We start from the raw sequence: 16,241 nt of genomic DNA on the forward strand, positions 1-16,241 counted from the left end.
TAATTTTCCATGGTTTGTCTTCCTATAGAAGTTTTCCTGATCTCTTATTTTAACTGCTTATTGCTAGAAATTTCTGTATCTATGATTAAGGAACATGACGGGTTTTCTATGGGACAGGATAAATGTTATTTTATTTCCAGTATCCTTTTGGATGAAAATTGGACTCTGATTGTGTTTACTGTCTATATCAGCATCAGTTACATGCTATCTGGTATCATTATATTTATGTATTATTTCTTCCCAACTAGATAGGCTAGGATTTTATGTATGTGTATGACTGTGTGTATATGTGTATGTACCTGTGTGGACATATACAGAGACAGAAAGAAAGAAAAAACATGCACACAGCAATGTGCTTAATAAACGTTTTTTGTAGATGATCATTTTGATGACGTTTTTGGTTGAAGCAACATAACTGGACTGATGACTTCAGGAAAGAGCATGGCTACTCTTTCCCAAATTTTAAATTATAGGTCTTACTAAAGTAAGTTAAAAGGGGAGGTAAAGGCTTTAATTCTAGCTCTCTTGGTAAAGAAGAAAAGAATTAAACACATATGAAAAGAAAATACAGCCAGTACTTTGGGAAATAAAAATGTCATTCATGGAGTAACTGAGTACTCTCTATAAAATCTGACTTCATAAACATAACAGATACTCAACACCTTAAATGATGGTCACACATTTTAGAGATCAATTATATAAGGAATTAAGGGGGGGAGTGATATTACTCTTAGATATGTGCAAGTTTATAAGAACTAGAAGAGACTAAGAAAAAGACCTGAACATAGTCCACATTTTCAAAGATATCACCACGATGGTAGCGCACAGGTTGGTCCCACTGGCAATGTAAACTATGCTGCTGGTTGACCAGACGGCATATCTGATGATTTCCTGGAATAAGAAAGGAAATTTAAATTGATGAAAAAGATCAGCAATGCCAACATGATTTTCTTAGTCTAAGTCATGTACTATCAACCCTGTACTCTTCAGAGCCTGGCAGAGTACTTACAGAGGGGATACTTATCCAGGGGAAATCTCATTAACGGTTAATTAAATTAAATCATTCTTAAGAAGCCTGTTTCTCCACCTATAAAACAAATGGGCTCCACTAAATAATCACTGACGTTCCTTCTGGCAATTGCATTCTACGACTGTAAAATCTATTGATTAAATTGTTTTAAGACTTTGCCCATCTCTCTGGAGAGAATTTGCTTTATATACTTCATGACTCTTTTTCAAATATATAAATATATATATGTAAGCGCTCTGGTTGCACTTCAGTACAGATTGAGCAGCAAATAATCCCAAGGACTGAACATACTCTTTACACTCAAAATAGCAAAGAAGGGCTTCCCTGGTGGCGCAGTGGTTGAGAGTCCACCTGCCGATGCAAAGGATATGGGTTCGTGCCCTGGTCTGGGAAGATCCCAAATGCCGCGGAGCGGCTAGGCCCGTGACCCATGGCCGCTGAGCCTGCGCGTCTGGAGCCTGTGCTCCGCAACGGGAGAGGCCACAAGAGTGAGAGGCCCGCGTACCGCAAAGAAAAAAAAAAAAAAGCAAAGAAAACTTGTCAGGTGGATTGTAAAATGGACTGTAAACGTTCACAGCTAAGGGTCAAAGATCAAGAGGCTGTACAGACCAATATATTTACCAAGGGAGAAGGATGTAATATAAGGGATTCAATTCATTTATTCTTTGGTGTCAAGTTGTCATATCTGCTCCCACAGGGTTTAATCAGAAATGAAACATTCTGGATACAATCAAATCACTGATATCCTGTCAACCCAAGTTCCTTTAGACCAGTGGTTCTACTTTGGGGTCAGAGACTGTAAAAGATCTAATAAGAGCTACATACCATTTTACCAGGAAAAAAAAATGTGCATATACACAATACTGTGTATAATTTTGGGGAGGATTTCAGAACCCCCGAAAGTATTCCATTGATTACTTTCCTATTTGAGACAAAGTCTAGTCTAAAATCTTACTTCTAAAATAAAACATTTGTTTTTAATGGGGCAAAAAAACAGGAGAACATTTAGCCTTATTGCCACTGTTGGCTGAAAAGTGTGGATGTTTTGATTCTAGGGTGTGTCTAGCTTGCGTTAAATTGGTGTAGGGCCATGTTACAGTGTGTTTTCAGACTAGCAACAACAGGCATCAAATAGGAGCTTGTTAGAATAACAGAATCTCAGGCCCCAACCCAGACCTACTAAATCAGAATCTGCATTTTAACAAGATCTCCATTTTAACAAGAGATTGATACGCATACCAAAGTTAGAGAAGCATCAATGTAGGCCATAGAGGACAAACAAACTGTTAAGACTCTTAGGATACAAAAGATTTGGTTTTTACTTTAAAATTTGGTTTTTAGTTTAAAAATTTGGTTTTTACTTTTTGCTAAAAAAAAGTTAGAAGGATCAAACCAGCTCCTCAGGCCTGCTGGTATACCCATAGTAACGATTTCATTTTAAGACTGAGAGAAGTCATAAGCACAATTTTATACTGCTTTATGGCTACATGAAAGTTATGAAAGTAAAGCACACTAGAAGTGAATTTCCTAACCTGTCTTCAATTACTTGGAATCAGTACTTACCTAATTGTGCCTCTTTTGCCATCTGTGTCTCATGGATGATATTTCTTAAGATTTGCTCTTCCTGAATCAGCTTATGTTTTTCTAGGATCTCTTGTTGTCTCAGGTAGTGGTCATGTTGCTTTTGATATTCTTTCAACTCATTCAGTGTTCGCTGGAGGGATCTTAACATTTTTTAATAACAGGAAAAAGTTACAAAGCTTTAAAATTATGGATTTTTAAACCCACTGAAATACATAGATTTTCTGGTTCTCAGCAAAAATTGCTAGATTTTGACTTTTAACATACAATCGCTGTATCACAAGTTCAAGAACAATGGGGCTAAATAAATACGATTGTTTTATTAAAATTTGGGGGGAAAAAGATGGATGTGAAATTCTTTCCATAAACACAACAATTAATGACATTAAAAGGTGTATTAGACGCTTCAGGTGCCAGAAAAGATACATAGCAATAAATACTACTATAAAGCTTTATACATTTAACAAGTCTATTTCCCTCCACAAAGACTGTCAGTTCCATGGACATTCAAAGCCTTTCTAGAATCTTCCTTTTCACCTTTTCCTTTGATTCTACCTAAAGACAAGGTTAAGAGAAGAGGCCACAATGCCTTGCTCTTGCACTGTAGCTTCTTGGTTTACAGATTTTGGGAAAAAAACCACAGAAACTGCTTATAAAGGAATATTCCCTACCACCTGGTATCAATAAATCAGCTGCTTGATTATATTTAGTCACAAAAATCTTATTGCCTATTATACTGTTAACATATGGAGGTTTAATAGCTGCACAGATTGTATAAGAAGAGCATAATATTGGAAGAAACTCAGCCAGGGCAAGTTCTGACCAGGTATAACAAAGCCAGGTATAAACAAGCTGTCATTCTTTCCTTTTTACTACATTAGGCTTTTAAACAGATTGGAAAATAGGCAAAAGTTTAATGAAATCCAAATCCCCACTTAATTCTATAATAATCAAAGTACACTCAAAACATTAAGGCTAATTCTATAAGAGATGAACAATTCACTTCTGAGTTATGTCAAGTTCCTTTACTGGCCCTATTATTTATAGAATTAAATACAGGATATTTTTTAAGTATACTACAAGGACCAAGTACAACAGAATTCCATTACTGTACAACTTACACAAATCTGATTAAAATGTGGGCCAAATAATCTCTCTCAACATCACTTAACCAACATAACAACAGCCCAACCTTAGAAGTCAAAGGAGAGAAAGCTCAAATGTAGCATGCGCAAGTGATTTTACTGACGGTGTATTCTATGGAAATAAAAATGTAATCAATAGAATTACTGAGCATCTGGCAGCACCCCCTCCTCCATCTGACTTCATACAAGTAATTGACTGTCAATATTGTTAAGATTTAGATGACAGCATTTACTGTAAATATTCTCTAGTTCCTGGAATCCTTTATACAACCACTGACTTGTGCTAAACCTCCTGATTGGAGAAAAAGGACAGGACTAGCATTAGTGAAAAGGTGTTTTTCTTAATTCTAATGAACAAATTAACACTGATATCACCCTACACAAGTCTAACCTAAGGTTCTACAGTATTGGTGCTTCAGTAATTTTTTCTCCTAGTTACCTATGTTGAGCTTCCAGTTTCTGCTCGAGTTTTTGCTGACACAGGACAGCATGCTTCCTCTTTATAGCTTGCTCAAACCCAGGTTTAGCCTGTAAAGCATGGTCATAACAGAGCACTGAGTGGTTATACTCCCCAAGCATCTGAAGAGACAAAAACAAACACACACACATACACAAACAAAGGGGGGGAAATGGTTAGCCTGGTTGTATCCGTCCAAATCCCCTTATGATTTATGAGATCACACTAAATCTCATACAGTGAAGATTATTTCGATCAGTAGTCAAATCTCCATAACATGCAGCAATGCTATACAGGATGGTTCAATTGGAAGTACTGCTATTTTAAGAAGAGTATGCTAAAGGAAAATAATATTCGTATCAATTCGATTATTTTCTTTTTTGTGAAGAGGCTAAAACACTTATGATTCATTATTGCTATGAAGTTTTTTTCCCTTAATTTCTTCCTTTCTATCCCCTTGTTTGGACCAAAAGAAGGGAAAAGGGTATTTTTTTATTGGAAAAAAAGAAAGAAAGAAAGAAAGAAAGAAAACAGCAACTGGATTGGTTCACGTAAAAAAAAAGTTGTATTTACTGCATATATATTTCCTAAAGTGTAATAGCTAGTGAAGAAGTCACTGTCGTCCAGAGCTGCGTGGACCACGACAGCAGCATCAGCAGAGAAGTGTGCTCTGTGCAGAACATTCGCCAAGTTGACCAGGGCAATGTCTTTATTGTGCCTAAAAGAGAAGGGAAGATGTAATTAGATGCCAGGAAAGAAGCATGTGCTCCACAATTGCCTATAACTACCTGACAAGGGCAAATTACATTCAAAGTTATTGAGCTTAGGAAAATAACTTTGAGTTTACTTACAGATGGGGAAAATAATTTAAGAAAATCCTAATGTTTAATTTTACATAATTGACGGTGCTTACTCAATCTGATAACTACAAATTTTGCCACAAAAATAAGGTCTGGCAGAGATTTTATGCTTTTAAAATGTATTTAGGGCTTATATTTGCTTTGAGAATAATTTAATTTCTGATAGTTCCTCCAACCAATTTCCCTAGTTTCAAGTCTCAAGTGAATCAGAGGGCATCTACATTATATATTTTTCCTTAACAGAAATCAGAAGTATGTTATGCCATCATCACTTTGAACTCTTTGACATCTAACATTTTTGTGATGGGACTAATTGCAACAGGGATGGAGGAGAATGCAAGTACAACACAATGCTTCCTCTTCTTGTTTTTTATGTATTTTAACAGTCCTGAGTTACATGGAAAATCAGGAGGTCCAGAAGAGGAGGAATCCTACCTGGATGAGAAGTGAAGGGCTCGCATAGCACATTCCACTACTTGATACGGCTCATTCTTTATTCTCCAGTAAAATGAAGCCATGTTATACAGCACCCACGAGGAAGAGTTCTAGAAGTTAAACAAATAAAATGACAACCAAATATAACTCAAGATAGTTTCTTCAACTCAGAATGTTCAAAATGAGCACCTTTACACTCTGTCTGGTCTGAAACTGATGAAGAAAATCAAGACTCATTACAGTAGCGACAAAGCAGAGGACAAAGTACAAATAAACTATCCCTGTCAAGACAGCATTCTGATCATTAGTTGATCAGGTGTATTAAGGTGTGATCTAAACACAGGGACAGTCCAACCCCAGACTATCTTCCAAAGGGGAAATAAAGCCGAAAAATCCCACCAAGTGATCACAACTTGGGCCCTGTTTCAGGACTTTAGAAGTCAGGATCTAACCTACTTAGAAATGCTAGTTGTTCTAACATGAAATTCCTGAAATTAACATATTGCAAAATTTCCTATTTATTTAACATCTGAATGAAGGTATGTATGTAAACAAATGAAAGGCTTATGCTTTTGTGAAAGGTAAACGTTTGTCATTTCCTCGTGTGTGTTCAGAAACTAACTCAGACCTTCACACTGCTAAAAAGTAAGTCTTTAGTATGTAGTAATAAGTGCATTATTTAGTCAAATTAAACAGAAGTTCAGACAGGTTTTCTCCTTTTGTGGCTTGCATTTTTTGTCCCCTAACATATACTAAATTTCAACCACACAGAGGTCATAAGACTAAACTGAATCATGTCAAAAACTCAATGTAAGTGTAAACCCAAGAAAGAAATATCAAATTCAGCATGGAAAAAAAGTCATAAAGTTTAAGATAAAATGGGAAAAACATATGACAGCCAACACTTAATGTGTAGCTACCTCATAAAAAATCTAAACAGAGAAACCAAAAACCAAAAGAACAAGGGCCAAAAACATGGACAATTCAAAAATATGAAACAATGACTACTTAGCAGGCGAAAAACTTAACAACAACAACAAAGGAAATAAAGAGCTACAAGTTTTCCTTTTAAAAATTAGCAAAGATTAGAAAGAATGCCAGTATTCACTATTGGCTACAGTGTATACTAACTTCAGATATTAAGTGTAGAAATATTGGGTTAGTACAGCATCGCTGGGGGACAATTTGACAATACGTATTTGAAAAGGCTTAAAAATGTGATTATCCTTTCATCCCAAAATTTCACTAAAAAATTTATCCTATGAGAATAAAGTTTTAACTATAAAGATATGTAAAAATAAAACTCCAAAAATATATAAAACAGCAATTATCTCTGACTTTTTAAATTATAATTTTTAATTTCCTTTTACATTTTTATATAGCTTTTTTTTTTTTTTAAGGACCAATTATTTTATTTTAAAAAGTTATCTTTAAGACTAAAACTAGTATGGGATTCTCTGGTGGTGCAGTGGATAAGACGCTGAGGTCCCAACGCAGGGGGCCTGGGTTCGATCCCTGGTCAGGGAACTAGATCCCACATGCATGCCGCAACTAAAACTTTGTATGCCACAATTAAGGAGCCCTGGAGCCACAACTAAGAAGCCCTGGGGCCGCAACTAAGGAGCCCACCAGCTGCAACTAAGACTTGGCACAACCAAATAAATAAATATTAAGAAAAAAAGATTAAAACTAGTATAATTCTTTACTAAGCATCCTTAAGTATTCTATCTTCAAGGAAAAAATATGATTCTTGAGTGCTGCAATGAAAGACTTTAGCACTAAGTGTAGCTGGTTACAGAATACTATATTCTTTCACACTTGACTTATGACTTAGGCTTCAGTCGCCTTTTTAGTAGCCTTTTGAGAAAGTTTTCCTTTAAATCAACAAATGATTTTTAATCTCTTATTTTTAAACCTTATATTGTGAATTGGGACAAAAAGATCAATTAAAAATTCTACATGATCTCCCTGCCAATGCAGGGGGCATGGGTTTGACCCATGGTCTGGGAAGATCCCACGTGCTTCAGAGCAACAAAGCCCGTGCACCACAACGACTGAGCATGCACTCTAGAGCCTGCAAGCTACAACTACTGAAGCCTGCGTGCCTAGAGCCTGTGTTCCACAACAAAGAGAAGCCACTGCAATAAGAAGCCCAGGCGCTGCATTGAAGAGTAGCTCCCACTCACTGCAACTAGAGAAAGCGCACGCGCAGCAACGAAGACCCAACGCAGCTAAAAATAAATAAATAACTTTATTTTTAAAAATACATATATAAAAATTAAAAATTCTACATGAACTACTAAAAGCATCATGATAAGCAGAATACTCTACTCATCATAGTATATTCAAAGAGAAAAATAAATCTTTAAATAAAAATCTATAAGATTTCTTGCCCCTGGACCAGGGATCAAACCTGTGTCCCCTGCCTTGGCAGGTGGATTCTAAAGCACTGCACCACCAGGGAAGTCCCTAGATTAATTTAAAGAGAGGGCAGACAGCAGAAGCAAGAAGAACTACAATTCTGCAGCCTGTGGAAGGAAAACCACATTCACAGAAGGATAGACAGAATGAAAAGACAGAGGACTTTGTACCAGATGAAGGAATAAGATAAAACCATAGGAAAAAAACTAAATGAAGTGGAGATAGGCAACCTTCCAGAAAAAGAATTCAGAATAATGATAGTCAAGATGATCCAGGATCTCAAAAAAGAATGGAGGCAAAGATTGAGAAGATGCAAGAAATGTTTAACGAAGACTACAAGAATTAAAGAAGAAACACCTAGAAGAATTAAAGAACAAACAAACAGAAATGAACAATACAATAACTGAAATGAAAAATACACTAGAAGGAATCAATAGCAGAATAACTGAGGCAGAAGAATGGAGGAGTGACCTGGAAGATAGAATGGTGGAATTCACTGCTGCGGAACAGAATAAAGAAAACAGAATGAAAAGAAATGAAGACACCCTAAGAGATCTTGGGGACAATATTAAACGCAACAACATTCGCATTATAGGGGTCTCAGAAGGAGAAGAGAGAAAGGACCGAGAAAATATCTGAAGAGATTATAGTTGAAAACTTCCCTAACATGGGAAAAGAAATAGACACCCAAGTCCAGGAAGCACAGAGAGCCCCAGACAGGTTAAACCCAAGAAGAAACACACCGGGACACACAGTAATCAAACTGACAAAATTTAAAGACAAAGAAAAATTATTGAAAGCCTCAAGGGAAAAATGACAAATAACATACAAAGGAACTCCCGTAAGGTTAACAGCTGATCTCTCAGGAGAAACTCTACAAGCCAGAAGCGAGTGGCATGACTTATTTAAAGTGATGAAAGGGAAGAACCTAAAACCAAGGTTACTCTCCCCAGCAAGGATCTCATTCAGATTCAACGGAGAAATCAAAAGCTCTACAGACAAGTAGAAGCTACGAGAATTCAACACCAACAAACCAGCTCAACAACAAACGCTAAAGGAACTTCTCTAAGTGGGAAACACAACAGAAGAAAAGGACATACAAAAACAAACCTATAACAATTAAGAAAATGGTAACAGGAACAAACATATTGATAATTACCTTAAACGTGAATGGATTAAATGCTCCAATCAAAAGACACAGGCTCACTTAACAGATACAAAAACAAGACCCATATATATAATGTCTACAGGAGACCCATGTCAGACCTAGGGACACATACAGACTGAAAGTGAGGGGATAGAAATAGATATTCCATGCAAATGGAAATCAAAAGAAAGCTGGAGTAGCAATACTCATATCAGGTAAAATAGACTTTAAAAAAAAAAGATTGTCACAAGAGACAAGGAAGGATACTACATAATGATCAAGGGATCAATCCAAGAAGAAGATATAACAATAACAAATATATATGCACCCAACATGGTAGCACCTCAATACATAAGGCAACTGCTAACAGCTATAAAAAAGTAACCCAACAGTAACACAATAATAGTGGGGGATTTTAAAACCTCACTTACACCAATGGACAGATCAACCAAACAAAAAATTAATAAGGAAACACAAGCTTTAAATGACACAATGGAACAGATAGATTTAATTGATATTTATAGGACTTTCCATCCAAAAACAGCAGATTACACTTTCTTCTCAAGTGCATATGGAACATTCTCCAGGATAGATCACATCTTGGGTCACAAATCAAGCCTTGGTAAATTTAAAAAAACTGAAATCATATCAAGCATCGTTTCTGACAACAACGCTATCAAATTAGAAATCAGTTACAGGGGAAAAAAACGTAAAAAACACAAACACATAGAAGCTAAACAATACATTACTAAATAACCAAGAGATCACTGAAGAAATCAAAGAGGAAACCAAAAAATACCTAAAGACAAATGACAATGAAAACATGATGATCCAAAATCTACGGGATGCAGTAAAAGCAGTTCTAAGAGGGAAGTTTATAGCAATACAAGCCTACCTCAAGAAACAAGAAAAATCTCAAATAAAGAATCTAACCTTACACCCAAAGGAACTAGAGAAAGAAGAACAAACAAAACCAAAAGCTAGTAGAAGGAAAGAAATCATAAAGATCAGAACAGAAATAAATGAAATAGAAATAAAGCAAACAACAGCAAAGATCAATAAAACTAAAAGTTGGTTCTTTGAGAAGATAAACAAAATTGATAAGCCATTATCCAGACTCATCAAGAAAAATCGGGAGAGGACTCAAATCAATAAAATTAGAAATGAAAGAAGAGAAGTTACAACAGACACCACAGAAATACAAAGCATCCTAAGAGACTACTACAAGCAACTCTATGCCAATAAAATGGACAACCTGGAAGAAATGGACAAATTCTTAGAAAGGTGTAACCTTCCAAGACGGAACCAGGAAGAAACAGAAAATATGAAGAGACCAGTCACAAGTAATGAAATTGAAACTGATTAAAAATCTTCCAACAAACAAAAATCCAGGACCAGATGGCTTCACAGTTGAATTCTATCAAACATTTAGAGAAGAACTAACAACCATCCTTCTCAAACTCTTCCAAAAAACTGCAGAGGAAGGAACACTCCCAAACTCATTCTATGAGGCCACCATCACCCTGATACCAAAACCAGACAAAGATACCACAAAAAAAGAAAATTACAGACCAATATCACTGGTGAATATAGATGCAAAAATCCACAACAAAATACTAGCAAACAAAATCCAAGAACACAATAAAACGATCATACACCATGATCAAGTGGGATTCATCCCAGGGATGCAAGGATTCTTCAATATACGCAAATCAATGTGATACACCATATTAACAAATTGAAGAATAAGAACCATATGATCATCTTAACAGATGCAGAAAAAGCTTATGACAAAATTCAGCACCATTTATGATAAAAACTCTCCAGAAAGTGGGCACAAAGGGAACCTACCTCAACATAATAAAGGCCATATATGACAAACCCACAGCAAACATCATTCTCAATGGTGAAAAATTGAAAGCATTTCCTCTAAGATCAGGAACAAGGCATGGATGTCCACTCTCACCACTATTATTCAATATAGTCTTGGAAGTCCTAGCCATGGCAATCAGAGAAGAAAAAGAAATAAATGGAATACAAATTGGGAATGAAGTAAAACTGTCATTGTTTGCAGATGACATGATACTATATGTAGAGAATCTTAAAGATGCCACCAGAAAACTACTAGAGCTAATCAATGAACTTGGTAAAGTTGCAGGATACATAATTAATGCACAGAAATCTCTTGCATTCCTACACACTAACAACGAAGGATCAGAAAGAGGAATTAAGGAAACAATTCCAATCACCACTGCAAGAAAAAGAATAAAATACCCAGGACTAAACCTACCTAAGGAGGTAAAAGACCTGTACTCAGAAAACTATAAGACACTGATGAAAGAAATCAACGATGACAAAAACAGATGGAGAAATATACCATGTTCTTGAATTGGAAGACTCAATATTGTGAAGATGACTATACTACCCAAAGCAACCTACAGATTCAATGCAATCCCTATCAAATTACCAGTGGTATTTTTTACAGAACTAGAAAAAAAACCCTTAAAATTTGTATGGAGGAACAAAAGACCCTGAATAGCCAAAGCAGTCTTGAGGGAAAAAAACGGAGCTGGAGGAATCAGACTCCCTGACTACAGACAATACTACAAGGCTACAGTAATCAAGATAATATGGTACTGGTACAAAAACAAATACAGATCAATGGAACAGGATAGAATGCCCAGAGATAAACCCATACATCTATGGTCAACTAATCAATGACAAAGGAGGCAAGGATATACAATGGAGAAAAGACACTCTCTTCAGTAAGTGGTGCTGGGAAAACTGGACAGCTACATGTAAAGGAATGAAATTAGAACACTCCCTAACACCATACACAGAGATAAACTCAAAATGGATTAGAGACCTAAATGTAAGACCAGACACTATAAAACTCTTAGAGGAAAACATAGGAAGAACACTCTGACATAAATCACAGCAAGATCTTTTTTGACCCACCTCCTAGAGTAATGGAAATAAAAACAAAAATAAACAAATGGGACCTAATGAAACTTCAAAGCTTTTGCAAAGCAAAGGAAACTACAAACAAGACGAAAAGACAACCCTCAGAATGGGAGAAAATATTTGCAAACGAATCAATGGACAAAGGATTAATCTCCAAAATATTTAAACAGCTCATGCAGCTCAATATTAAAAAAACAAACAACCCAATGAAAAAGTGGGCAGAAGACCTAAATAGACATTTCTCCAAAGAAGACATACAGATGGCCGAGAAGCACACAAAAAGCTGCTCAACATCACTAATTATTAGAGAAATGCATATCAAAACTACAATGAGGTATCACCTCACACCAGTTAGAATGGGCATCATCAGAAAATCTACAAACAACAAATGCTGGAGAGGGTGTGGAGAAAAGGGAACCCTCTTGCACTGTTGGTGGCAATGTAAATTGATACAGCCACTGTGGAGAACAGTATGGAGGTTCCTTAAAAAACTAAAAATAGAATTACCATATGATCCAGTGATCCCACTACTGGGCATATACCCACAGAAAACTATAATTCAAAAAGACACATGCACCCCAATGTTCCTTGCAGCACTATTTACAATAGGCAGGTCATGGAAGCAACCTGAATGCCCATCAACAGATGAATGGATAAAGAAGATGTGGTACGTATATACAATGGAATATTACTCAGCCATAAAATGAACGAAATTGGGTCATTTTTAGAGACGTGGATGGATCTAGAGACTGTCATATAGAGTGACGTAAGTCAGAAAGAGAAAAACAAGTATCGTATATTAATTAACGTATATATGTGGCATCTAGAAAAATGGTACACATGAACCAGTTTGCAGGGCACAAAGAGAGACACAGATGTAGAGAACAAACATATGTACACCAAGGGGGAAAGTGGCGGTGGGGGTGGGGGTGTGATGAATTGGGAGATTGGGATTGACGTGTATACACTAATATGTATAAAATAGATAACTAATAAGAACCTGCTGTATAAAAAATAAAATAAAATTCAAAATAAAAAAAAGATTTCTCATAAAATCTACACTCTAATCTATAAATGTTCAAATGTCACTATTAATTATTCTCTCTCTTTTGAACACATTTTTTCCCTTGGCTCTTAGGATATCACATCCTTCTGGACATCCTTTGGATCTTTTCTGCTGGCCCTTCACCCTCTGCTTGACAGATAATGTAGGAGGACCCAGGACTTCTTCTCAAACTTCACTCTTCTCCAGATGACCATATGTAATCCCACGGCTACAGAAACTCCCTACTTAACAATTATTCTCTATCTACATACCCAGCTCTGACCTCTACTGGAATTCCAGACTCATATAGGTATTTCAGATTTAACTTGACCAAAACAGAACTCTATCTCATCTTCTCTCACCCCAACCCTGCTCCTCCAAGTTGCTCAAGCCAAAAATTAAGGAATTACCCTTGATTCCTCTTTTTCTCTCATTCCCCATATCTAATTAATCAGCTTCTAAACTTCTAAACATTTCCTGAAATAGTTTAACTTCCTCCATTTCCACTACCAATCCTTCTAGTCCAAACCATCTTCATCTCTCTCGAGTTACTGCACTAGCCTTCTAATGGTCTATTTCGAATTTTGGCCTCCTTTAGTCCTTTCTCCATATAAGTTTGAGAGTGCACCTTAAAAAGTACTAATTAAATTATGTTACTCGTCTGCTCCAGCTTCTCAGCACACTTGTAATAAAATTCAAAGTCCTAACTTTGGCTTTCAGAGCCCCACATAGTCTGGCCCTGGTCTACTTCTTTGGCTTCATTCCCTATCATCCTCCCTTTTCTCACCAAGCTCCAGCCATACTGACCTGAATTTAATTACATAACACTTGTTATATACTGAATGTGTTTCTAACCATTCATATATGGACGCCCTAACCCTCAACGTGACTATATGTGAAGATAGGGCCTCTGAAGAGGTGATAAAGGTTAAAAATCCAATAGGGCCAGTCCCCTTATAAGAGGAAGATTTATCTCTCTATCTCTCCCTCCCTCCCTCCCCATGTACACACTGAGAAGAAGCCATGTGAGGACACAGCCAGAAGGTGAGTCCTCACCAGGAACCAAATCAGCCAGCAACATGATCTTGGACTTTCCAGCCTCCAGACTGTGAGAAATAGATTTCTGTTGTTTAAGCCACACAGTCTGTGGTATTTTGTGATGGCAGCCTGAGCTAACTAATATACTACCAAGCTCATTAAGGCTTCAGGGCCTTTGTTCACTCTTCAGCCTAGAATGTTCTTCCTTGATCTTTGACTTTTGGTTCCTTCTTGTCATTCAAGTATCAGCTTAAATTTCATCTTTCCGGAGAGGATAACCCCAACTGCTCAACCTAAAGAAGCCGCTCAATTACCCTCTATTTTAATTTTCTATAGAGCATTTACCACGATGATCTACTTTCAACTAACAATTCTCTGAACGACATCTTAAATCCCAGGCCAGTTTTTCCTTATTACTTATCAATTCTGGGGATGCAATATTTTACATTACCTTCAGAAAAACAATATGAAGAAGGTAACTTAGCTACAAAAATAATCCTATAATATATAATGCATTTGAATAAACATATAAATATATATTTGAGTAAACTGTATATAAATGTTACAATTACACATTTTACTTAGTACCACTATAATAGTGCTTAGAAACTAGCCTGCATTTTACAAATCTCCTTAGGCACAGAGAAGAGCAAAAACTATTTTCTGAATTCCCATATGTTATCCTGAATGATACCTTTAAATTCTTGGGTCCTGTTATATAATTCCCCATTTCATCATTTTAAAGTAGATGTTCCCTTAAAATTACATGAAGATTTTATTGTTAGTGGTGATTCTTTTACCTGTTCAGAGAACAGTGATAATCTATGTATTTCCTGTGTGTAGACATGTATCGAAGACACTAATGTTAATGTTCTTTCACACTCAAAATATATAATCTAGCTTATAAGCCCTGTTGCTTATATTAGTTTATAATTTGTTGTTTTGTGAATTAGTTTAAATAAAACTTTTCAGCATCTTGTCCTGGTAAAGGGGACTGGATTATCAATGCTTCTCTCTAACTTTGAACTATACAGTTTATATTACTGTAATCATGATTTAAAATCACTCTCTAGACAAAAACAAGCTAGGTAGGTATTTTCTGAGAGAAAAATATCTTCTGTTCACACAGGGCCTCCGGGCTCTTTAAGTCATTTACGACTTACCTTCTGCAGGCCTTCATGAATGAGGTGACCTATGTCATCTATACTCCTTCCTAACCGTTTAGATAGATATGTGAAGATTGGATCTTCTTTAGGTAGTAGAGGTGCAGAAAGATTAACTCTCTCTTGTACACCCTGAAGAGAAGAAAAAATAGAAAAAAACAGAAAAAGGAGATTATAAGACAATAGAAATCACAAATAATTTGGTATCTTATGGCATTTAATTTGAAGGAATTTTAAGAAATAGGAGATGTTTGTTAAATTATAAAGCTGTTTGGAAGAAGAGAAGAAAGAAAAAGTATGTATAAGCAAGAGATTAAAGAAAAAAATGAAAACAAACAAAACCCCCCAAATTTCTCTACTTACTCGCAAGTGCTGAAAAGCATGTATACTATATGGAAGTTCTAGAATTTTAGTACAATCAGGCTGCTCAGGGTCTGGAGGGACAGGAGATTCTGTGTCTATATAATCTTCAGGGCTAAAATATCAAGAGGCAAGAAGTAATGAATGAATGAAAAGTGAAGATATGTCCAATTTTTCCCTAATTAAATCATATTCTCAAAGCATCTCACTTTACAACCAATATTAGTCAACATGCATACTTTTTTCATAGAGCTGTTGTTAGAGCAAAATTTTCTGAGAGCTCAACTTAAAGGAGATATATCAAGAGTTAGGGAGGGCCTGGGGTTCGATCCCTGGTCAGGGAACAAGATCCCACATGCATGCCGCAACTGAAAGATCCTGCACGCTGCAACAAAGATCCCGCGTGCCACAACTAAGACCCAGAGCAGCCAAATAAATTAAAAAAAAAAAATGGTTAGGGAGAAAATAGGTAAGTCACAAACCGTTAAGACTGTGGACTCTGGACTTCCCCGGTGGCACAGTGGTTAAGAATCTGCCTGCCAGTGCAGAGGACATGGGTTCGAGCCCTGGTCCGGGATGCCACGGAGCAACTAAG

General features: G+C 36.4%; 1 protein-coding gene across 2 annotated transcripts in view; it reads right to left on the bottom strand.

Annotated features, from left to right (window-relative positions):
- TTC17 (tetratricopeptide repeat domain 17) overlaps window positions 1-16,241 on the bottom strand; it is a 155,183-nt gene that overhangs the window by 99,809 nt on the left and 39,133 nt on the right. For both annotated transcript variants that reach the window (XM_030864648.3, XM_030864646.3), the window contains exons 4-10: window positions 15,650-15,761; window positions 15,287-15,418; window positions 5,509-5,618; window positions 4,787-4,931; window positions 4,196-4,335; window positions 2,594-2,754; window positions 779-891 (exon numbers count right to left, since the gene is read on the bottom strand). In XM_030864648.3, coding sequence (XP_030720508.1) covers window positions 779-891; window positions 2,594-2,754; window positions 4,196-4,335; window positions 4,787-4,931; window positions 5,509-5,618; window positions 15,287-15,418; window positions 15,650-15,761 — 913 coding nt within the window. The remainder of the gene's footprint in view (window positions 1-778; window positions 892-2,593; window positions 2,755-4,195; window positions 4,336-4,786; window positions 4,932-5,508; window positions 5,619-15,286; window positions 15,419-15,649; window positions 15,762-16,241) is intronic.

The sequence above is a fragment of the Globicephala melas genome, chromosome 8 (assembly GCF_963455315.2).
Source record: "Globicephala melas chromosome 8, mGloMel1.2, whole genome shotgun sequence".
Lineage (NCBI taxonomy): Eukaryota > Metazoa > Chordata > Mammalia > Artiodactyla > Delphinidae > Globicephala > Globicephala melas.